Source organism: Rhinoderma darwinii, chromosome 2 (genome assembly GCF_050947455.1).
Source record: "Rhinoderma darwinii isolate aRhiDar2 chromosome 2, aRhiDar2.hap1, whole genome shotgun sequence".
Taxonomy (NCBI): domain Eukaryota; kingdom Metazoa; phylum Chordata; class Amphibia; order Anura; family Rhinodermatidae; genus Rhinoderma; species Rhinoderma darwinii.
The window spans coordinates 97,184,294-97,202,358 of NC_134688.1; the positions used below are offsets into that span (position 1 = coordinate 97,184,294).

Below are 18,065 nucleotides of genomic sequence, written 5' to 3' on the forward strand. Positions count from 1 at the left end.
TATAGCTAAAAAATGACTCGAACGTGGCTGAGATGTGGAAAGACATTTGATTTTTTTAAAATATTGTTAGAACTCTGCCCCCCTAATCTAAATCTAGTAAGGTATTTAAAATACATTTTAACTATAAATAATGTGGATTTTGTAATATTTTAGGATTAGTAGTTTTTTCTGCTTATGGTAAGAATTCTGGAAAAACCCAAATTCAACTTGTTTTATTAAAAGTAAACAAGTGGTACAGTTATAAAGCGTCCTTTTAACCCTTTCAGGACCAAGGGTCGTTGATGCCTCAATCACCAGGCCTAAATTTAAAGTTTTGGCATACAACGGTCATAACTTCTGAACTACTTGGGATAACGTAACCATTTTTTTAGGGTTTTTTTTCGCAACAAGTCACACTATCAAAAAATATATATTTTTACTACATAGGCAACACATATTTTATATTACAACGAAATAATTGATCAAAAACATGCCAGATTTAGTGTAATTTATTAAATGACACTAAATAGTTAATGTATGACTTAATTAACTAACAATTTATGATCACGCTAACTAACCTACTATTCCTGCCTGCCTATTCAAACACTAAGGGGCACAGGGAATACAAAGTATATATATTTATATATATATATATATATGTGTGTGTGTGTGTGTGTGTGTGTGTGTGTGTGTGCACACAGACACACTGGTATGTAATGCTTTTATTTACTTGCCTTCTGTCTAGTCTCGATCAGTCTCCTTCTCTCTGAAGCACTGTGACAGAGTGAAGGAGGCTGAGAGGAGAAGACAAGTGGGGAAAGTTTGTTTGTAAACAAACTTTTCAGAGATCACCATGATTGGTTAACCCCTTAATGACCGGGCCTGTTTGGGCCTTAATGACCAAGCCAGATTTGTTAAATCTGGTATGTGTGACTTTATCAGAGAATAACTCTGTGAAAGTTTTGAATATCCAAGTAATTCTGACATTGTTTTTTCGTCACATGTTGTACTTTATTTTAGTGGTAAAAGTAGACTGATACGATTTACGGAAATTAATAAAAAAATAGAAAAAATATTTTGTAAAAATTATCATTTTTCCCTATTTTTAACGGCAATATGTCACATATGTACATACATACAGTACAATTTTTTTTATTAAATATATATTTCCATCGCTTTACTCTATTTTGGCAGCACTTTTGAAAAAAAAAATTTTTTGGGGAGCAATTTAGAAGACTTACAAGTTTAGTAATAATTGTATACATTTTGAAGTACATTTTGTTTTCCTGCACCAAGCCAGGTTTTCAGAGGCTCATAGGTGTCAGAATGGTGGAAACCCCCACAAGTGACCCCATTTTGCAAACTACACCCCTTAAGGTATTTATTAAGGGGTGTTGTAAGTATTTTGACCCCACAGTTTTTTTGTAAGAATTCATGCAAAGCAGGCGTAAAAAAATATAATCTCACTTTTTTCATGAAAGTATCACTTTGAAGACCGATTTCTGTGTAAAGCGACCATAAGAATGAAGAAACACAGCCCAAAATCTATCACCCTGTTTCTCCTGTTTTCAAAAATGCCCCCATTGAGACCCTAATGTATTGCCTGGACACACAGCAGGGCCCCAAAGGAAGGGAACACCCGGAGGCTTTCAGGACTATTTTGCTTGAAAATGTTTTAGGCCCCAATGTGCATTTGGAGAGGTTTTGAGCTGCCAGAACGATAGAAACTCCCCATAAACGACCCCATTTAGAAAACTAGACCCCTTAAGGTATTTATCTAGGGGTATAGTAAGTATTTTGACCCCACAGTTTTTTGCTAAATTTAAAGCATTACAGGTGAAAAAAAATTAAACTTCACTTTTTTCATAAAAGTATCAGTTTGAAGACCGATTTCTTTGTAAAGCGAACATGAAAATGAAGAAACACACCCCAAAATCAATCACCCGGTTTCTCCTGTTTTCAAAAATACTCTCATTGTTGCCCCAATCTGCTTATTAGACGTGTGGCTGGGCCAAAAAGAGAGGGAGCACCCTTTGGCTTTCAGGGCACAATTGAATAAATTCTAGGCCCGATATCATGCATTTAGAGGCATTGAGCTGCCTGAACAAAAAAAAAAAACATGCAGAAATGACCCCATTTTAAAAACTAAACCCCTAAAGGTATTCATCTAGTGGTGTAGTGGGCATGCGGACCAAAAATTTTTTAAAGTAGGAAATAATGGGTATCATTTCAGACACTATGGGTATATGTTTTCTTCAAACTCTTATTACGTTTCCACATGAAATAGAGGAGACGTGGTAGAAGGTTATTTTGTTAGAAATATGCCACATTAATAAATTTGTGCGGCACAGAAGAGAAGTGAAGCCGTGTATTCATAACGGATACATGTCGCTATAGACGTATTTGCCTGTACTTATGACTATGTCTTGCTGAAGAAGCAGTTGGTGCCATTATTATGTCATTGTGGACAGAATTCTGTCCTAATATAAAATCAGTCAGAGAGGAAAAAATAAACTGTACTGGAGTGACGGGCAATATCTTCAAACAAATGGAGGAAAATGTATCCAACTATGTTGGAGTCTGTTCACTAGATAGAAGAACACCTGCAGGGCTGTCATGACAAGTTTTTTTTTTGTTTTTTGTTTTTTTTGTTTTTTTCAGTGACTGGTTGTACAACGTCTCTTTAGCTCCATCAATCCCTATATGAGGGATGAATGTGCCAAGTGACGCGGTACACCATAACAGGCCCCTGCCCGGCAAGGTAGGAACTGCTATGTGCACAAAACAACCAATCACCTACAGAATATATAAAGGGACAGTGTCCAAAACCATCTATAGGAACAGTAAAGGATCACTAATCCCCAAAATTATGTCAGTATTTCCAGAAGAACCGTAACAAAGCCCATGGTGTATTGATAAGGAACAGCTCGATTATTAGAGATCCTCCAAAAAAAAAAATATCATGCCCGTATCACGGTACAGAATTAGGAATGTAACCGCTGTATGTGGCAGGACATAGTCATAAGAAAAAGGAAATACATACCCAATTTATTCTTGTAACCATTGCTAAAATGCACGACTTCCACTAATTCAGGGGCGGCACGGGTCGCAGGTGTTGGATTTATCTACTAATAAATGCAATGCCCACATTTATTTTTTATTTCAAGAACACTTGTGGGGTCCATGTTCTGAATAGACAGATGTGGGCTCCTGCACAATAAACTGTATTTATTTGTGAGTGATCAAGTCCTGGATTTAATTGTCCAAGAAATGTATAAAAAAAAAAAAAAAAAAAAGGGGGAAAATTAGTTTTACAGTCTGAAATAAATACTTTACTACCTCCCCGTGAGAATCCCTCCCTCCCCTGGAAAGCTCAGAAACGAAAAATAAAATATGAATAAATGAAATGGACTCCCTAAAAAGAATCCCCCCCCCCCACCCCACCCTTTTTGGTGTTCCCTAAATTATAGATAAAATTAATAATTAGAAACGGTGTGGTAGGTCTCAAAACAGGGGTAGTTGCACAGGCCTGGATTTGAAGGGCACATGGGGCAGTAAAACCGGGTATCCCTCCTCCTTCCGTGTTTACTGCACACCCGGCATTTCCTTTGGGGGTATTCCTTACTCTCAGTGGCAGGGACGGGGTGAAGGAAGTGGCGCTCAGTGAGCCTTTTGACATTCTCTGACTCAAAGGAGTCTCCAGGTGCGGGGGAGTCAAACAGGAGGTGCTCTATAATTTTCTCCTGATACAGGAGGAAACTGGGCGTTCCCAGGGTCTTGTAGAGCACATAGCTGTTGTAAGTGGCCATCTGGATAAGGTAGATCGCTACCTTTTTATACCAGGCCCTAGTTTTGTGCTTGACCAGGTACGGTTGTAGGACCTGGTCAGATAGATCGACTCCCCCCCATGAACTTGTTATAGTCCACCACGCAGACTGGTTTCCTCTTATCAGAGGTAGCGCTCCTCTCTCTCACTGCCACTGTGGTGTCCTCGTGCACGGTGGAGAGCATGTACACGTCCTTTTTGTCACTCCATTTTATTGCGAGCAACTGGTCACTTGTGAATGAGAGTGACGCACCCCTTACTAGTCGCCTGGACACCAGCTGTTGAGGGAAGCCGACTCTATTTTTTCGTACCGTCCCACAGGCCCCTGTATTCGCAGCATGGAGGAACTTATACAGGGGGACACTGGTGTAGTAATTGTCGGTGTACACATGGTACCCTTTCTGTAGGAATGGCACCATGAGTTCCCAGACAATTTTCCCACTAATGCCAATATCCTCTGGGCATCCTGGGGGATTAAGGTGGCGGTCCCTGCCCTCATAAATGAAAAAGCCACAGGTGTAGCCCGTTGTGCTCTCGCACACCTTATAGAGTTTCACTCCGTATCGGGCTCTTTTGGAGGAGATATACTGGCGAAACGATAGACGGCCCTTGAAGGCCATAAGGGACTCGTCTACCGCTATTTTTTGGCCTGGGGTGTACAAATTTAGAAAAGACTCAGATAGGAGGGAGATGAGGGGTCTCAACTTGTTGAGGCGATCATGGCCTGGGTCACTTCTTGGGGGGATTTGGGAGTTGTCCGAGAAGTGCATGAAGCGCATTAGCGTCTCATAGTGCGTTCAGGTCATGACAGCAGCAAATACAGGGGTGCTATGGATAGCGCTAGTAGCCCAGTAAGAGCGGATAGAAGTTTTTTTTACTATCCCCATATTTAGGGTAATTCCCAAAAATGTTTTCATTTCAGACGGTTGTGGGGATCCATCCTCTGGAATAGTAAGAACTGGGATTTTGGGTGACAAATTGCCTGGCGTATAAATTTGTCTGCTGGACGATTAGTTCCAGGACCTGATCGCCTATAAACAAATTAAAAAAATTATAGGGGGTAAAATTTGTGACATCAGAGTTGATGCTTGGAGTCGCTGTAAATGGCGGAATTTGGGTGGAGAAAGAAACTGCAGGATCCCACATTGCGGGAGGGACTGCAGTACTAGGCCGGGCTCCTGAGGCTTCACCGGTGACCGCTGCGTCCACCACCATAGGGCTGGGGGGTCCAGTGGCAGAAGCAGAACTTGTGTCGCTTTCTGAGCCAAGTTCTGCTTCTGACGCAGTGTCCGTATCACTGCCGGAACCGCTAGAGCATAGCATGGCGTATGCCTGCTCTGCAGAGAACATTCTGCGGCTTCTGCGGTTCATTATTTTCTAACACTAAACTAACCAGTACATTTTTTTTTTTTTGGTATTTTACTTTTCTTTTGTATTTTTTTTTTTTTTAAATATAATATAGACACAACACTAACGTAAAAAAATACGGTAAACCGCAGTTAATTACAGCAACTAAAACTAATTCAGCGGAAAAAAAAAAGAATTACGGAGATAACAAGTAATTACGGGTAATCTGGCGTGATTACGGGTAATCTGGGGTGATTACGGACAATATCGGAACACTGGCGAGTAAGTATGTGGTGTATTTCACAGTATAATACAGCACAAGATTTCTATAGTATTTCTCTCTCTCCTCTCACAGATCAACTACAGTGAGAGGAGGGAGGGAAAGAGCAAAAATCTTGTGCTGTATTGTGTAAATATGGGACTATGGTCACTGTGATAGGTATATCACAGTGACCATCTGATCAGGGACCAATTATCAGGGTCCCTGATCAGTTTCTATTTACAGGCAAAATAGCTGCCTTAGACACACAAGCGCATGCGTGCGCCATTTTCTTTTTTTTCCCGGCAGTTAGGGACGGGGGGGGGCATCGGGGGACACGATCGGAGGCAGCAGGGGCCCTAAGAAACAGTTTTTTTTATCTCCTCTCACCAAACATACATGGTGAGAGGAGATAAAATCATAATTTGCTGAGGCACATTTATTGTAACGGCGGTCGCCGGTATTCGTTGAATACCGGCGATCGCCGGTATGGGGACCACAAACAGCGGTCCCCAGTCACTGCTCCAAGCCCTCAGCTACCTCCGGCAGCTGAGAGCAGGGAGCTAAACCTCCCCCCGGCGGCGCTATTTTATTCCGATGCCGCGACGTAAAAAGTCTATGGCATCGGAATAAAGCCCGTTCGTGACCGACGTAGAAACACGATGGGTCGGTCACTAACTGGTTAATCATGGTGATCACATGCTCTGTAGCCGTCAGAGAACAGTTTACTGGGAAGCCGGGGCCATTGACACTGCCGGCGTCAGAGCGATCTCCCCAAGCGCTGTGCCGGCAGATGCAGAGGTCTGTAGATTCACGCCCTGGCTGCACGGGGCATATGCAGATAGGATGTGAATCTACAGATTGTCGGCATTAAAGGGTTAAACTTCCAGCATACAGTAAAAATGATATAGAAAAAGTATTGCTATATTAGATATGATATATAACATTATACATTAATAAAGTTCACAGAGAAATATAAAACATTTTTTTAGGCATGTACATTATTCAAGAAGGCGTCTCGGGCTAGGGGCATAAAACGTAATAGGAGAGTTACACCATTCACCCTGTACTTTCTGAAATTATCATTGCATTCTATTTAGAGCCTTTGATTCACTGATCGGATAGCTCTGGTCTTCCCTCCAAAAAAAGCCAAGTCTCTTCCTGTAGAAGTCCATATGGACAAATTTCTGGTTTCAGTGGGACTGGGACATGTAAGATATCAGATAGTATATCCGTAACCACTTGCCAAAATGATAAAATATATGGACATTCCAATATCATTTGCCAAAAGTTAAAAGAGAATAATGGAAATGATGGCATTCAGTTGAGGGGTATCTCTCAATTATTTTCAAACTAACTGGAGTGAGGTAACTTTGATGAATTATATAGATTTCTGGAAATTGTTACTGCTCCCTGGATATAACTGTATTAATCATTGTTTCTTTTTTAGCTACTTGACTGATTTCCTTTTTCTTCTTTTATTTTTAAGCTTCCATTTGCTTTGATACCAGTACTGACCTTTACCAGTCTTCGGCCTGTAATGAACGACTTTGCTAATGGATTGTAAGTACAAAAAATAGTCTTTGGTGACCAATGCAATACATAAATTATAATCTTGCTCCTTGTTCTAGTGGAGATCATGTAAAGATGACCATCAAATTGGAGGTTCCCAGGTGTTCATTCCTGCTTAGTATGAACAGATTTTGGAACTCCAAAGTCCTCATTCACACGTTGGTTTACGTTTTGCAAACCACAAAACGCGGATCCTAGTGGCTTCTGTCTGCTGTCGTTTGTTTTTTGCGGACAAGAATAGGACCTGTTCAATGATTTGCGGAACGGACACACGAATCCACAATAAAGAAAAAAATAAGGGTGTGTGCATGGTTCCATAGAAATGAATGGTTCAGTATGCTACCCGCAAAAAAAACAGATCGGACACTGAAGAAAACAACGGTCCTGTGCATGAGCCCTAACTTACTGGAACACTTGCTTTCTTAGGATTTAAAGGATTTGTGTGAGATTAGATAACACACAAAGGCTGATCTGCAAAATTAGACACAGCCCATGGACAAGGATGGTGCTAATTCTGACAGGAAGCAGCCATGTCTTTCTAATCTCATACAACTGCTTTAAAGCGGGTATGTCCGGTATCGGATAGAAAAAGACAGAGCTCTGTGTGGGTGGAGGAAGAAGGATAAATTATTTCTCCTGTCAGAAATGCAATTGCTTTTTACATGAAGATACGGTTTATTACTATGTTATTGCTGAGCTTAGTGTCCCTCTCTATCATATCCTATAGGAAACATAGGGGACCTGACAGATTCATTCTAATATCCATTCTAATTATTCTGCTACTGTCGCATACTTCTTCTTATTTTGATCCTACTATTTCAGAATTTACCCTATCAGAACCTTCAATATAGGATGTGTATTCTGATAACCTCTTTGCTTTCAGTTTAATCTTATATGTTGGCATTACATGATCATAGTTATATACTTTATTAGGGCAGAAAAAATAAATATATCCATTAAAGTTATCATGGTGGATCACTAAAATTAATAGGGGCTTATGGTGACTCTACACGGTTTATACAGGACAATATATCTTTTAGTTGAAATCTTAAAATGATGCACTCAGGTGGGAAACTCTGCTTGCTTTAGATATCCTCTGGCAGCGCACCAGTGACAGCTCCGCCTTAAAATGCGATCTCCTAAACTATTAAATGGTGACTAACTTCAAAAAATGTCGCATAAATCAATAGGACAGGCAAATATAAGGTACTTTGTAATATATATCAATAGAAAAACAAACCCCTTTCTCCACTAATTATGCTTCCCCCCCCCCCCCCATCCTAATTGTTCACTCACTCTGAATTTACTGCTAAGCTGTCTCCTCAACATGCGACGAACTATCCGCTCCCTGCACTGTGTTCGGTCCGGTACTTGCGGCCGAAATACATCCGTCAATTACGGACGTAATTAGTGTGTGTGCACATACCCTTAGGGATCAGGTTACAGCTGTCCATAAAATTCTATGGAGAAGGGGGAGCAGAGTGAGAGGGAGGCATTGGAGAGAGACACAGAGATGCTGCTGCTGATTATTGTAAGTGTTATAGCTCACCCTAGTGCTGGATTCTCAGCTACACTTCTCATTACTACTGTATGATATCCTCCATGTTGCTGAGAGAAAGATGTTCTCTTCTCTATGTGTGCAGTGGAAGTTTGTTCTGGCAATTCTGGCAAATACCAGATGGGCTGGTGTACAGTGGGCTGGTTGGCTGCCACCCACAGTTTTTTGTTGTTTTTTTTAGTTTTTATTAAAAGGCTTTTCACAAAAATCATAAATTATCACTAATTTTCTTATCACTAGGGGCCCCACCACTGGGACCCAATCGATCGTGTGAACGAGGGTTCTAAACTCCTCCTAACTGTTGTTGAGGACAATGAATGCAGTGGCAGTCGATCTTGCGCACTGCCACTCCATTCAATGTCTATGGGAATGATGGAATCCGTCTAGTACATTGCTTGGCTCTTTCGGTCATTTTCATAGTCCGTGAATGGAGCAAGGGGGGCACCTGCTCGACTGCCGTTCCATTCAAACTCCTCACTGTGGGGGTGCAGTGTTCAGAACCCACATTCACGATCGGTGGGTATCCTGTGGATAGGTGATAATTTATAATTTTGGGATAATCCTTTTAATTATAGCTGCGGACTGGGTGTCTGATCAAGCTTATGTATAAGCAGCCGCTCATACTCCGAGAGATGCCAAGGGGAAGAAGTGGGATGACGTTTGCTGCCTCTATATAATTGAGCAGCAATCAAGTGGCAAAGAGAAAGCAGTGCTATTCTTTGCCAGAAGGAAAGTGTCTGCACATCAGCCAAGCATTGGTTACATCACTGTTGGGTCCGTGGGGTTGAAGTCGCAGCAGAATATTTCTCGGACCTCATTTGATAAGAGACAATAAGCAGCCACTGGACCTGGCATACAGCAGCTGCTCAGCAGTACCACACTCTTTATTAGTGTCTACAGTAAAGCAACACACCCCAGTAGCTGCAGAGAATTTAAGTTCTGTTCTCATCTGTGTCAGAGCCTCTGTCCCAGCTTCCTTCAGATTTGACAGGAAAAATAGAGCTGCATGTGGCACCACGTCCTAGCCTGATAAACCCCCTTGTAAGTTAATGTCCTAGGTTTCAGTGGTGTGTGCGGCATGTGTTTTATGCGTGAGTGGCACATGTGCGGCATGTGTGCCAGGTTATTCATGTATACAGTGTATATAATGGCGTTATGTATGTATGTGTATGACCGCTCTAAAACACTGCACTATGCATGTAGTGCAGCGTATTAGAATTGTGATCAGGGCTTCCTGCCTTCAAGTCCCCTAGTAGGGCAAACTAAAAAAGTTAAAAATAAGTTGTGTAAAAATAATAAGTTTTAAAGTAATAAAAGTAAAAATTCCCTTTTTTCCCTTATCAATCCTTTTTATTATTAAAAATAAATAAACTATACATAATTGGTATCGCCGCGTCCGTAACGGCCTGACCGTCAAAAGTATTTAGTTATTTATGCCGCAGGGTGAACGTCATAAAGTAAAATAATAATAAACCATACCAAAATCAAAATTTTTTGGTCACTTAACCTCCCAAAAAATGGAATAAATAGAGATCAAAAAGTCGCATGTGTCACGATCTCTGGGTATGTGAACCCACTAAGCTGCACCTCCGTAGCGGGGTAGCAGCTGGCCAAACAGTGTACCAAGTCAATATAAAGTCTGAGTAACAGGGTACCTGTAATAGTCCAAACAGTAGCAATGGCTTAGGCACAGATGGGACCTTGACGGCAGGTGGTGCAAAAACGTGGCAGATGACACCAGACGTGGTGTAAGTCACCAGGCATAGTAGACTGCACAACATGACTCCAACACTAGAGATGGCACAGGAACAAATACAGTACAGGTAGCAGGGCACGGGAACACAGGGAACCGGATACGACTAAGGGACCATTTACAATTACAAGACTAACAGAGGACTACAAACAACGCTCAGGCAAGGAGTAAAAGCGCAGAGCCCTTCTTATAGTCCAGCGTGATCATGGGCTAATTAGTGATGTTTTACATGTGCGCGCACTGGCCCTTTAAGGCCGGGCGTGCGCGTGCACCCTACGGGACACAGCAGAGCAGAGCGGAAGTGAGCGCTGGCATCTTCTGGGAAGGAGATTCGGACCGGCGCTCACATCCATGGCTGCGGCCGTCGAGAGGTGAGTAGACCCGACGGTCCACGGCCATGGATGTTAGAGCATGCACCCAAAAATGGTACTGATTGAAACTACAGTTTGTCACGTAAAAAACAAGCCCTCACACAGCTTTCCTGATGGAAGAATAAAAATGATGGCAACACAAAAAGTAAATGATTTTTTTTTTTAAAAGTATGTTATTGTGCAAACGCCATAAGGCATAAAAAAAACCTTTAAACATATGGTATCGCCGTAAACGTATCGCCACGCAGAATAAAGTGAATGTCATAGAGCACGGTGAACGCTGTAAAAAAAGGAATAAATTGTGATTGCTGTATTTCAGTCACCATAGAATAAAAACTGATCAAAAGGTCGCATGCATCTCATGAAAACTACAATGAATTCCTCAAGGGGTCTAGTCTCCAAAATAGGGTCATTTTTAAGGGGTTTCCCCTGTACTGGTACCTCAGAAGCTCTGCAAATGCGACATGGCGCCCAGAAACCAATCCAGCAAAAAAATGTACATGTCAAATAGCGCTCCTGCTTTTCTGAGCCCTGCCCTTTGTCCTAACAGCAGTTTATGACCACATGGGGTATTGCCGTTATCTGGAGAAATTGCTTTTCAAATGTTGGGGTGTTTTTTCTCCTTTGATCCTTGTAAAAATTAAAAATTTGCACGTCTTAACTGAAAAATGTGATTTTCAATTTCACAGCCTAATTCCACAAAATGCAGCAAAAACCCATTGGATCTAAATGCTCACTATACCCCTCGATAAATTCCTTGATGGGTGTAGTTTGCCAAATGGGGTCACTTTTGGGGTGTTTGAACTGTTTTGGCACCACAGGACCTCTTAAAACCTGACATAAATATTGAGTTGCGTTTCTCTGGTAAAACCTTCTATTTTACCGAAAAAAATGGAATAAAAAAAGATTTTCTGCTTAAAATATGAAATTTGTAAATTTCACCTCTACTTTGCTTTAAATTCCTGTGAAACGCCTAAAGTGTTAAAAAACCTTTCTAAATGCCGTTTTGAATACTTTGAGGGGTCTAGTTTTTAAAATGGGGTGTTTTATGGGGGGGGGGGGTTCTAATATAAAGCTCTTAAAAAAAAGTCTTGAAAACGAAAGGTCAACCCTAAATATTGAGTCTTTGCATAAACTTGATGTATTTGTCAAGTTTAAAAACTAATGAAATGCTTAGAATTGTAGTTCAGTATACCATAGAAACATCTGACTAAAATATCTAAAAACACTAAAGCGGCAAACTTTGTGAAAACCCAAAATTTTGGCTAAAACATATAGTATATAGCGCCATTTTTAAGAATGTGAAGAGTTTGGACAGTAAGGATCAGTAAAATATTAAAATCATCCATCTAATAATGAAATTATAATTAATTGAATCAAATAATTTTACGGACACGTGTGTGTGTGTGTGTGTGTGTGTGTGTGTGTATGTATATATATATATATATGTATATATATATATATATCCTGGTGGTGTATGATATATTCTATTTATTGCACACATATATTAATATATTTGCAAAATTCTATTTGTGATTGGGGAGAGCATACTTCCGGGTATTGTCACCATCTCCAGTAGGTCCCATTCCTGCTGTTTTTGTCTGTGCTTCTGAAACATTCTATGACGGATAGTCAGGCACCGTTCCTGTGTGTGAGTTATGTGCGATGTGTACATTCAGTCCATCACATACTGCTCCTTTTTAGCAGGTTTGTGGGATTTATTAATTTATGAAATATCTGAATAGCACAAAAGAAGGGCAGCATTTCAAGGAGCATCAGAAACCACGTATCATTTTCTTTTTTTATATCTAAACAGTGGGCCTGCAACCGAGAATAAACATTTTGTGGATAGTAGGTGGATCTCTGTGCTTTAAAATGCCAGGGATGATTTTATGTCCCAATCCGGCCCTGGTGCAGTGTATAGAAGACTTGATAGCCGTTGGGCTCTCAGGGAAAACTGAGAATTAGAGCGAGAGCCTGCAGAGGGGTAAATTGCTTAAAAAAAATGCAGAATACAAGTCATATAATGGCCAGAAATAGTGTTATTCTCATATACTCACATATGACCGCTTATTCTGAAAAGCACCCTGAAAGGTTAGGTTCACTTTTTCTGTGTTAAAAATTATATTTCTTCTTGACCTTGTACCTTTAAAAAATTATGATATATGATTTTTTTTTTCTACAGGGGGTGGAAGATTGCTGGCGGTGTCCTTATACTTCTAGTTTGCTGCATAAATATGTACTTTGTGGTGGTATACGTGTCTTCTCTTGGCCATGTGGCGTTTTATGTGGGAGCAGCCGTCTTGTCTGTTGCCTATCTATGCTTTGTAGGATATTTGGTAAGTGTAGTAATGTTTAGTATATGACCTTTTTGTCTTTTTAATCATACTTTACCCTTTATTATTTAGGAAAACAGAATGGTGAGGGAGAAAATATTTATAGTCATAAGTTTGTAACTTGCATTTATTACGTATATTCTATTTAGTACAGACAACCCTGTATATGAGCCAAGTTATATTTATTATAACCACTTTTTATAGCCAGAATAAATTGTACAATCTCAACTAAAGGTCAGTAGGAGAGGGTCGTTTTTAAATGGGTTGTCCAGGCATGGGGCGGAATTTCATACTGATGACCTATCCACAGGATAGGTCATCAGCATATGATCGGTGGGGGTCCGACACCCGGAACCTGCACCGATCAGCTATTCCAGCTGCCTACAGGCACTAGAAGTAATGCAGGGGTCGATGCTAGAAACAGAAGGCTCTGTACGCTGTATTCACTTGAATAGGAGCAGAGCTGCATCACAGACGCTATACTGTGAACAGTGCCATCTGCTTCCGGCACCGACCACTGCATAACTTCCGTGCCGGATGCAGTCAAAATATCTGATCGGTGCGGGGTCCGGGTGTCGGATTGCGACGCGGTTTCTGCTTCAAAATCAGCACAAAAAAATATCAAGAAGATGAAACTGACTCACTGTGACACTACGTAGTTTAAATGGGACAATGCATTTCCAATATTTGGATTATTATTTAACTGTCCGGTGGGGAAATTTGCCCGCTTCCCTGGTCAGCATCATTGTTTACAGTAGCATTCTGGGCATATAGTTTGTACCATTAACATGAGGGCATTTCTAGGCATCAAAACCACCCATTCAATTAATCAAATGCTGCTTTGCATACCCCCTTCTTCCTCAATGTTTTCCAGTCCGCTACATACATAATGACAATGTGGTCCTGTGTAGACACATATCTGCATGGGGCGTATTGAAATAAACACGCATTGCCTTTGTCCTAGGCGCATGCTCACCCTCTGTTTATCTTATTCTCCTTCGTTGTTTAGCACATACTACCTGTAGTGTTAACTAGCGCTGGTGCATCTAACAAAACGATCACATGAGTGTTAAAGGGGTTGTCCAGGATTAGAAAAGGAGCTTTGTTTTTTTTCCAGAACCACGCCACACTTTTCCATGAGCTTTATCTGGTACTGCAGCTCTACTCAAATAAATGTGGTAAAGAGAGTATGTGGTTCAGTACAAAGCTGGATAAAATACTTTAGACTTGGAACCAATACGATCACTGTCTGACTTTTTAATGGTCCGGTGTTTTCTAGGCACATTGGCTTTGGATTTGTCCAGTCGCAGCTCATGTAGTGTCACAGATTAGCGCTATTGTCATATTTCTGTATTCTAATACGGCTATTTTTCATTTTTTCACACAGACGTGGCAATGTTTGGTTGCCTTGGGCGTGAAGTTCCTTGCATGCGGCCAGACGGTAAGCATCCATCAAATAATGCTTGCCGAAGATCAAGTTGATCCCTCTATTAATTACTAAGGGAATGAAGTCTATCTGGGCATGGCAAGTAGCCATCAGAGCCAGTGTGTTTCTATGGTTTACTGTGTGAACATACCAAAATGTATGTGCAATTTGCACAGAGGATGCTATGTATGTTATAAATCATGGTTGTATAGTTTTCTTACTTTGTTTTCTTATTTAACCCATTCTACATAACTGATACATGTTCTATATGTGTAAAGATATCCCTTAGTGCTGCTATTATGGAAGAGTCAAAATAATATTTTGATGTTTATGGTCGACCTAATAATCCATTCAGATCTAATGTTTAATGATATAATGTTCCTCAAACCCTTTGCCTTTTACTCATAACTGACTTCAGTGCTACTACTGACACTTTTGTACTACATTTTATATGCTATGGAAAATCTAGGATACACTAAGGCCTAATTCACACGAACGTGTTATACGTCCATGTGACGGCTGTTAAAACAACGGCCGTCACACGGACCTATGTAATTCAATGGGGTCGCTCACACGGTTGTCGTTTCAACGGACCGTGTGAAGGGTCCGTGAGAAAATAGGACATATCCTATTTTTTTCACCCTTCATGTATCCCTCCATAGACTCTAGTCTATGGGGAACTTGTGATCACGCGTCCCGCAGCGCAGAGCATGGATGCACCTCGGACGTGAAAAACGGTCCCTTTTTCACGTCCAAGATGCGTAACGCCCGTGTGAATCCGGCCAAATGAAGAGCTGAAGATTTAATTTAACGTTTAGTTCCATTTAGGAAGTTGCTATGAAATCACTGTCATAATAAACTTGTCTTTGAAAATGTTTATCTTTAAGGAACATAGTTATTCATATGCACCGGTCCTGCAGGAGTGTGACCGTCTGATGGCTACCCATCCCCCACTGGTTACATACTGCCTTAAAATGAGCAATGTCTGTAAACATATGGCGTGCAGCATTGGAAGTGTTTTTAAATCCTGCACAAGTTTAGTGCATTCTCATATGAGCATATGCGGAAATTTGGCGTAAACATGTAATATATTTAAAGGCTTTGTCGGGTTTTAGCAAATTAAATTTTATATTTTGTATAGTTAAAAGTTATACAATTTACCAATATAATTTTTGTATTCCTCACGCTTTTCAAGATATTTCCTTGTTATTCAGTAGGAACATTCATTGTTTACATCCTGTGGATAAAATCTGTCCATGGTCATGTGATGGACACACAGGTGCACGGCTCGTTACAGTACGTGTATCAGAGTTCTGTCTTCTAATGACCCCAGCACCTGTGTGTACATCACATGACCATGGACAGACTTGTATCCACGGGAAGTAAACCATGAATGTTCCTACTGAATAACAAGCAGAGGTCTTGAAAATCGTGAAGAATTAGTACAGAAAGTATATTGGAAAGTTGTATAACTTTTAATTATACAAGAAAAACAAAACCTTTAATTTGCTGAATCCAGACAACCCCTTTAAAGCCCATTTACGCGGGCCACTAATCTGCCGAACGCTCGTTATGGGCAAAAAACTGCCCGTGTAAACCAGCCTTTAGTGAAGAACCGAGCTCCAATGTGGAGTTTCCTGTTAAATTGTCTGTGGCAGTGCTGAACGAGGTGAATGGATGCTGTGATTCTCCAGTTATACGATGGTCCCACTATAGAAGCTCAGAATCCCATTTTCATTCACTGCTCCAATTCTAAAGTCTCAATTCCACTAAGACTGGACATTTATGACACGATTGATGGTTATGTTACAGCTGGACCGACAGCAATGTGCTTTGTAGCGATGTTAATTTATAATAAATTCACATTGCTGCAATTAATGGAGGAAGCCAGACAAAAATTATGTTTGCAGAAGACATAGATACATGTTAAAAGATCACCGTAGTTTCCATGTGCTTGGACCCCCATCGGTTTCCAGATGGGAGAAGGCTGATCTCCATCTCTGATCTTCTGATTTCTCCTTTAATGTCCAGTAATATATAAAGCTACAATTAAACAGTGTTTATAGTCAGAAATACTATTAATCGTACTAAATAATAGAAGTATTGTCTAACCAGGACTTCGTTCTTTAGACTACTGTAACATCATTCGTGAATACTTCTCCGTAAAATCTGTATAAATCAAAAAGTGTGAACATGTTAAAAACCAGGTTATGTAGGGTTATCTGTATTATGATTATAGTAAACTGACATCTATAATATACAGTATGTAAAGATGTACTGTAGTGCAGTGTTTGTTTTTTATTATTAATGATATGTATGATGACACACTGATGATATGAGACTGTGTAGCTTTAAGGGGCACATTCACCTTTAACCATGTCACAAACATGCCAGATGTTATGTCTGGGCGGGGGGGGGGGGGGGGGCTCTCTTCCTTGTAACCACTACCAATTGTTAGAACCTATATCTTCTGAATTAGATCTTTGGCTTTTCCATTCACTGGATTGGGACTTCATGTGTATTACGTTTACTCTACATTCACTGTGGAAGGTGTATGGTGCTTGTAGGAGTGCATCAGCCCTTTTCTTCTAAAGAAAGGTAGGGTCACAGGGCACAGACCCTCAATAACAACCTCTTCTGACTTGTCTCAGTGACCTGTCAGAAAATGTTTAGAGGTGATGCTTCCATTTTAACCCGTTCCAACTGCCAATGCCCCGTGCAGTTGCCACGTGTATAAACGTTGACAGCCTTGAACAGGGTTTAATGAGTGCAGTGCTGCTTCAGTGTGAGCAGCACTGCACTCTCATGTCTGCAGGGGCTTTAAGAGCCCCGGACTACACACCCACTGTAGAATCCCCTGTAGATAGCGCAAAACCCCCTGCAGATAGCTCTCTGGCCAGGGATTCCCCTCACTATCTACATAGGCACTGTGGTGTTTTCAGGTGGCTGCGACAAAAAAAACGCTAACTAATAAAATTCATCCATTTTTTTAACGTCTATTAAAAATGGATGGCAAATGTCGGTGAAATGGATTCAAATTTTGAGACACATTGATGCAAAACGGCCATGAAAAACTGACAGTTGATAAGTTAACTGCCCTTTTTTTTCATGTTGTGTGAATATAGCCTTATAGCCCTCTTATCCACTCACAGTGATCCAGGGTGATTATATATATATATATATATATATATATATATATATATATATATATATATATATATATATATACACACACAAATACCCAAAAATTTTCATTTTTTGATTTTTAGTGATTTCATCTGCTCATAATAAAAATTAAAAACATGGAATTAATTAAACTAATCTAAAAAATAAAAAGCTCATAAGTCTTGTAAAAAAGAACAAAGTACAAATAGTTGTGATATTCAAGGCGGTTGCAAAGATATTATCGTTAAAGAAGGGCATATCAGAAATGGAAAATTTGACCTGGACACTGGGGCATCAATGACCCTTGGACATGAAAGGGTTCAATTAGGCTGCTATGAGATACTTATGAATGAGTAAAATCCAAAGGACATATGGGTGATACTCCAGGAAGAGAGCCCTGTCAGTCAGTGACCTTTCAATCTGTTTTGCCGAGCATTTGCTCCTAGCCATAAATCCACACCAAGAAGTTAGTT

At 40.4% G+C, this 18,065-nt stretch overlaps 1 protein-coding gene across 2 annotated transcripts in view; it reads left to right on the forward strand.

Annotated features, from left to right (window-relative positions):
• The window catches only part of SLC11A2 (solute carrier family 11 member 2), an 80,118-nt gene that overhangs the window by 43,635 nt on the left and 18,418 nt on the right, over nt 1-18,065 (forward strand). For both annotated transcript variants that reach the window (XM_075851946.1, XM_075851947.1), the window contains exons 14-16: nt 6,901-6,974; nt 12,851-13,004; nt 14,389-14,442. In XM_075851946.1, coding sequence (XP_075708061.1) covers nt 6,901-6,974; nt 12,851-13,004; nt 14,389-14,442 — 282 coding nt within the window. The remainder of the gene's footprint in view (nt 1-6,900; nt 6,975-12,850; nt 13,005-14,388; nt 14,443-18,065) is intronic.